This window comes from Lagopus leucura, unplaced genomic scaffold (genome assembly GCF_019238085.1).
Source record: "Lagopus leucura isolate 7727_CA_CO unplaced genomic scaffold, USGS_WTPT01 Super-Scaffold_100009, whole genome shotgun sequence".
In the NCBI taxonomy this organism is placed as follows: Eukaryota; Metazoa; Chordata; class Aves; order Galliformes; family Phasianidae; genus Lagopus; species Lagopus leucura.
The window spans coordinates 26,848,956-26,855,490 of record NW_024962266.1 but is presented as its reverse complement, the minus strand read 5'-3'; the positions used below and the strand labels follow the sequence as shown (position 1 = coordinate 26,855,490).

The window sequence follows — 6,535 nt, the reverse complement described above, 5'->3', positions numbered from 1 at the left end:
TTTAGCAATAATAGTTCTTTAAAGTTTCATCTTTGCTTATGTTTTCAAAGACAAAGATGAATGTGCTTGTCTGTTTGTGTATGGTCTCGAATATTGAGAGCTCAGTAGCTCACATGGCTTGGATTTGGGTAAATATTGAACAAAGAATTATTCAGTTGATCAAATGAAATGACTATTCCCTTGCCTGAAATTAGTTGCCTGCACCTTCCTGCTTTGAAATTTAATAACCATGCCCTGATTTGATAGGCCACACAATATGCCATCTGGATATACATTGTAAATCCCTCAGGCAATCAGGTTATGAGAATGAAGATATTTATTTTCTGCTTTTTGCATCAGTCAGATCATGCAAAACAAAGCTTTGATTGCAAAATAATTCCACAGGCAACCATAAATAACTATCTGTAAAGAGAGTTTCCTTCACCTTGACTAATTCCTTCTCTGTAGGAAAGATTTGCAGAAGGAGTGGGAAAGAACATATTGTGTTCAACAGAATTCTAACGAACGTCACATAGTTTGCACTTGCAACATTTTAATACCATAAAGGCCATGCAAACCATCCATTTGTGCTAAATTAGTATGGGATGAGTAATGAAATATTTTAAATCTGTGATTATGGAAGATGTAATTTGTCTTTCCTTTTTTAGTAGGTAAGCAAAACAGGTAACACAAAGAGGCAGCATCAAAAAGATGAAGATGCTCTCTGCTTTATGGATATCTGAGATACCATGGTAACACAACTTCTATTCACTGCAGAATGGTAAGATAGCACCAAAATGCTGGGCAGTTAGAGGAATGAAGATGCTCCTGTATCTGCAGCTAGTCCACTAGTTCACCTTTGGGATCTGAGCATCCACCAATAATATGCAATATGTTTATAAGCAGCTGTTTGTGTGTTTTGTAAGCAGTGCAGACCTTAGGTCAAACAGCTGGAAAGAATTTTTCATCGTTTATTTTTAGTTTAATTTCCTAGGGAAGTAAGCCATTTCTGATCTACTTCCCTTTGGAAAGCTTTAAGACCACTCGGCAATTGAATCAGGTTTGTAGAGCCTTGAAGATACTACAGGCCTCCAGTTTCTGTGCAATAGCTGCTCAAGCAGAAAGAGACACTGTGATGGGTTAAAGGAGGAAGACTGCAATCAAGGCTGCGCTAATTCTGCTGCTCTCAGAACTGCTTGTTAGAATATTTTACTCTAAGGTTACTCCCACTCATTCAGGAGCAGAAAACCTCAGACATGCTTGTAACAGGGTTGTTTGTGCTTAGCAACACTACTGGAAATAGAATGGTTAGATAAAGAACACAGAGCTTTGTAAAGACTACAAGTGTTTTTAATTAAAATATAACCGCTGCGATGAATATTTTGTTTCTGAAGCAAACCTGTTACTTTAGAATGTCATGGGTTTCCCAAGGAAACTGGAATCTTCAAGGTTAATAGCTAGTGCAAGCACACAGCAAAGCAACAAAGAAACATGTAAACCTGAGGAAACCTTTCAGGGAACAAAGGATTCTCTGGTATTGCTTTCCCTGGTGTATGCACAGACTTTGTGACTACGCTGTCAGCCCAGCTGTCCTTTTCTAGACAAGCCACCTTTCTACCAAGTGTCAGCCTGCTCACGTGTGCCTGCTGTGTCCGTCTGCTTGTGGGTGCAATTGAGGCAGCAGTATGTGCACCATCCTCAGAGCACTTCTGCAGAATGAAAGGGACAAACTGAGCATGGCTCCTGCAGAGATTGCAGTTTAGGTATTTGCCTCCACAGATTTTGCCAGTGTGATTCTGCTCGTACCACTGACTCCATCCAAAAACAGATTTTCTTACCCTCTCCTGGGATTAGGCCAGGGAAGAGCACCAGTGCCTGGGACTGCTGTTCCCAAGAAAGGAAGTGTGATTCTCCACTGGGATAGGGAAATTTTGCTCTAGGCAGGAGGCTGTTTTATGCACAGCTGTTTTGCAGAAGTTGACATGATTTGAATTCAGTCCCCAGAACTGCAGCGTATCTTTCTTGCTGTGTGTAACTCCTGTGATCTTCTGATGGCAGCGAGGAAGAATATTGTTCCCTTTAAAACTGATCTTTGAAACACTACACATAGGGCACTTTGGCTCCATTAGTGTTTGCTATGCCTGTCTTGAGCTGTCTGTAAAAGAAATAGCATCGACATGAGGAATGTGAGGAAGGCTGCAGGTGCTCCAACAGTCCTCACTCCTTTATTTTGTTATCCTTAGTTTCCCATTCACCCAGTAGAATCTGAGCACTGGGCAAATGAAGCTGCACTTTCCTGCTCCGAGAACTCCAACATCTTCACTCTTGCCACAAGTCTTGAAATGAGTTTGTTCATGTTTAGTTCCTTAACTTCAAAGAAATGACTTTCAAGAGACAGGCAGAGATTTGGCCCTTAATTAATTTAATTCGTTTCACTTAGCTGCCAGTAGATGGCTCTCTGAATTTACAGACCCATGTTTACTTCTTTGTTTATTGACTAATGCTGGACACATTTGCGGTGGAAAATGTATCCAATGTTTTTGCTTTGAGGAAGTTTATGTAAGAAGAACAAGGAAGCACTGGCTGAGTAAATGGACTGCTAACAAACAAAGCATGGGATCAGTTTGCTTCTTGCAAAATGGTTTGCAGCTACAGCACAAAAGATTTTTCTTGCGCAGAACTTAATTTAGGAGTTATCAGATTCAATGAGTTGCACCTGTGTTCAGAACATGCACTTACCAAATTTCGTTATAACCAAGTAAGATTTGTTCTCAATTAAAAAACAAAACCAAAACCAATTTAGTCGCTTATTTTAAAGGATGCATGTGGTTTATGGGAAGGAATGCTTCTGAACTTACAGCAATGCTTCTTCATTCATTAGGGCAGATGTTTCACAGACACACGTGTGTTGTAGAGCACCTTGTCTAGGCTATAAGCTTTAGACGGGTAGTTGCTCAGACCCAGCACAGCTCACAGATATAAACACAACTATTTGTTCCTTGCATTTTCTTAACAACGTTTATTAGAGAAGAGTGACTTTCAACGTGGCAGTCCATGTTATGATAACTTGCTGGGCTCCTCCTGAGCCCCCACATCAGCGGGGTGACTAGAAAGGAAATGCAACAGATAGAGTGGAGCCTCATCAATGTCCACAGTGTCCCTCACCTCCCAGTTCAGCATATGCTCTGTCCTGCTGAAGCATCAATGTGCCCAGGAAAAGTGAGTATCACCCCTTTTCACTGACAAGTGTGCTTACCTGGAGCAGCAGATGCCTTACTGATGGCTGTGCAGATGGGCTAACTTCTTTGGGATGTAGTAGGGTCTTTCCAAGGCAGATTCATCCCATCTATGGAATCACATGTAAAACAACACAAGTGCCTCCTTTTTTGCTTTCTAAAATGGGGTTAAAAATTACAGTGTGCTGAAGGAATGTCACCCTAATTTAAAGAAAATAGTTCTGTTTTCTACTCCAGGTAAAATGTGCCACACAACAACAGTTGCTTTTGAACCAGAAGTTGCTTGTTTCCAAAGAGATGTCTAGAGAAAAGTGTTTTTCACACTGAAATCCCGCATCACAGGTTGTCCACACTGTCTTTATGAAGCATGAGTTTCTTTCTTCAGACAAAACATTTCCTCCTATTAATTATCTTCACTTGCAAATGAGAAAACAGAGGCAGATAGGTTATGTGACTCAGTGCCTGTCAGTGACAGCACTCGAAATAATACAGACATACCACAACGTCAATCACACTGATCTGTCAGTGATACGGAGTCAGGATTTGTTGTCACCATGAATTTTCGTGTCTGGCATTGTTTTTTGTTTGTGAAATACTCCCATTTTTCCCATCGTATTTCTTTTTCCTTGATTTCTCTTGGTTAGTACTCCATACACTGCAACATTCGGATTCAATCTGCAGGATCTCTTTACAAGGGCCAGCCTGAGATCTCTCAGTATTTAAAGTCATTGACACCAACTTTGTAGGCTGTTGCTGGGCTGTTAGAAGGTGAGTAACAAATCTTCATTATGAGGGTGAAGTGAAGAAAGGTGAACTACCAAGGGGAAGTTCTTTGCTATGAGAGTGGTGAGGTGCTGGAACAGCTGCCCAGAGAGGCTGTGGATGCCCTGTCCATCCCTGGAGGTGTTCAAGGCCAGGTTGCATGGGGCCTTGGGCGGCCTGGTCTAGTATCAAATGTGGATGTTGGTGGCCCTGCCTGCAGCAAGGAGGTTGGAGCTTCACGATCCTTGAGGTCCCTTCCAACCCAAGCCATTCTGTGATTCTATGATTGCCCCATTGCCCCTTGCCCCATTTTAGCATATAGCAAGTTGTACAAAGGCCCTTCACTGCACAGGAGAGACTGTTGCCATAATTCAAAGCTTGATTGCTCTCAGCTATATTCCTGCTCTTCCAGCAAGGCTGCTGTCTCTCTGGCAAGAGTGTCAGGGCAGGACGGGTGTCCCCACCTCAGCCAAAAGTTCAGAGCTCTGCTTCCTTGTGCTTTCAGATGTCAGAGCACATCTGTGTCTCACCCACTGCCCCTCTGCTGGTTGCTTCCAGCACTGAGGTGGCTGTGCTGCTGGAAGCAAGTTTGCTGCAGCTCGTCTGGCCAAGCTTCAGCTCAGGAACAGGCAGTGCAGAGCAGGGCACTGACAGATAAGTGGTGGTGACCTCTGACAGCCCACACTGACAAGCCAGCTGTAGAAAGCTTCAAATAAGGGATACATAGCTTTGGGGGATAATACTGAGCCAACTTTGCATGCACTGCCAACAAAACAAGTTCTTCTGTCAGGGGTGAGAATGAAACCTAAAATCCAGGAAGTCTCTTCATCAACCACTGACACTGTGTCTGTGTGGCAGGGTTTGGGGCTGCATTGCTCTGTGGCACCTCCTGGCAGTGACACAAATGTTCCTTTCCAGATATGCAGGATTCTCAGTTTCACTACAGAAGAGTTGGGCAGCAACATTCTCCTTTCAAGCAGAATGAAACAAGTCCTGCATCTCCACTGATGGCTCTTTGGAAAAGAAATTCTATGCAAGGAAATACATCTGGTGGTTCTGCATGTAAAGGATGGACAAAAACTCAGATGTAAGGAGTTGAATGAATGGCTGTTCGGCTCATCCTGCCCACCCTCTGTGATGGATTCATCCCACCTGCAATTCCACATGCCAGCAGCAGTTCAGCAGCAGAACTCTTTGTCCTGGCAGAGGCTGGGGATGTTTCCTCCCCTCCCCCGTGGTGAGGAGCAGCCCTTTCTCCATCGCATACAACGGGGCTTTGCTTTGCAGCATCCCCATCTGCGTGCAGTGTGTGCGCATCTGCGTAGCGCGTGCCAGCACAGTTGTGTAGCAGGCCACAACCTCATCGCCACCAGATTCACTTCGTACTCGCACGGAGTCTGCTCAGCTCACACATGCATATATTTGTGGATTTCAGGGCCTGACATTCCCCGTGTAACGGGTGCTGGAAGCGATCACACATCGCACACAGATGGCATCGGCCCAATTCACACTTGCAACTTTGGGACATTTCCGGGATTGCTATTAATAGTCTTCTGCTTTAGATTAATGCATGGCACGTGTCGGCGCAGCATTGGCTCTGCTTTATCTGTGGGGACGAGGCCTGGATTCAATCTTTGCCTTTGAAGTACTGAAATAGCGTTGCACGGCAGCACAGCCTCAGGACAGAGCGATGGGAGTCGCGTCACGCCGCTTCGAGGCACCGCTGGGGCTTTGGGGCTGAGCTTAGCGCGATACGCCGGTTTCTCTTTGTTCCCAACAGCCAAACCCTGCTGTTCTGAAGGACAGCGAAGCATCACAGCGCTCGGCCCTCACAACGGCAACGGCACGGCTCAGCCCGCCGGGGAAGGAGGCGGCGCCCGCGCGGGGCCGGCGCCGGGGCTGCGGACGCTGCCGGCACTGAGCGGCGGCCGCGCCCGCGCGGGGACAATGAGTCCTCCGAGCGCCGTATGTCTGCGAGCAGCGGCGCCGCGCCGCCAGCAGGGGGAGCAGCGGGCGGGCACGGCCAGCGCCGGGGGGGGGAGCCGGGCCGGCAGCGCCGCGCGGGTGCGCGCCTCCGCCGAGCATTACGGCGCCCGTTCCCGGCTCCTAGCGCCGAGCGAGCCATGGCCGAGCGCCGCGCCTTCGCGCAGAAGATCAGCAGGTAGCGCGGAGCGGAGCGGGGGGACGGGGCCGGCGGGGGGCACCGCCGCTCTGCGCCGCGCCCATCGGGGTCGGCCCGGCGTCCCGGCCCCGGGGCCGCTCGGTGGGGCCCGGCGGGGCGTGCGGGGCGGGGCAGGGCCGGCTGCGGGGCCGCGCTGGGGGCCACGGTTCCCCCGACAAAGGCGTGGTGGAGGCGGCGTGCGCGCGGTGCCTCTTCCCTGGGGGATAAACCGAACGGAGCCGTTTAAGAAGGGCAGCGGGACCGAGCCGCCCGCCACAGCAGCTCGCTCTGCCCTCACAATGGGCCCGGCCCGCCGGTACGGCCCTTTGTGTGCGCGGGGCGGGGGGCCGGCGGCCTCGGGCTCCGCATCGCGGCGTTGTGTGCGTTGTTTACTTCT

At 48.2% G+C, this 6,535-nt stretch overlaps 1 protein-coding gene across 9 annotated transcripts in view; it reads left to right on the top strand.

The window, feature by feature from the left end:
- The first annotated feature begins 6,058 nt into the window (after positions 1–6,058).
- DOCK7 (dedicator of cytokinesis 7) overlaps positions 6,059–6,535 on the top strand; it is an 88,709-nt gene continuing 88,232 nt past the window's right edge. For all 9 annotated transcript variants that reach the window (XR_006179310.1, XM_042873226.1, XM_042873222.1 and 6 more), the window contains exon 1: positions 6,059–6,138. Coding sequence is in view for 8 of the 9 variants with exons in the window: in XM_042873226.1 (XP_042729160.1) it covers positions 6,101–6,138 (38 nt within the window). In the remaining variant the exon portion in view is untranslated. The remainder of the gene's footprint in view (positions 6,139–6,535) is intronic.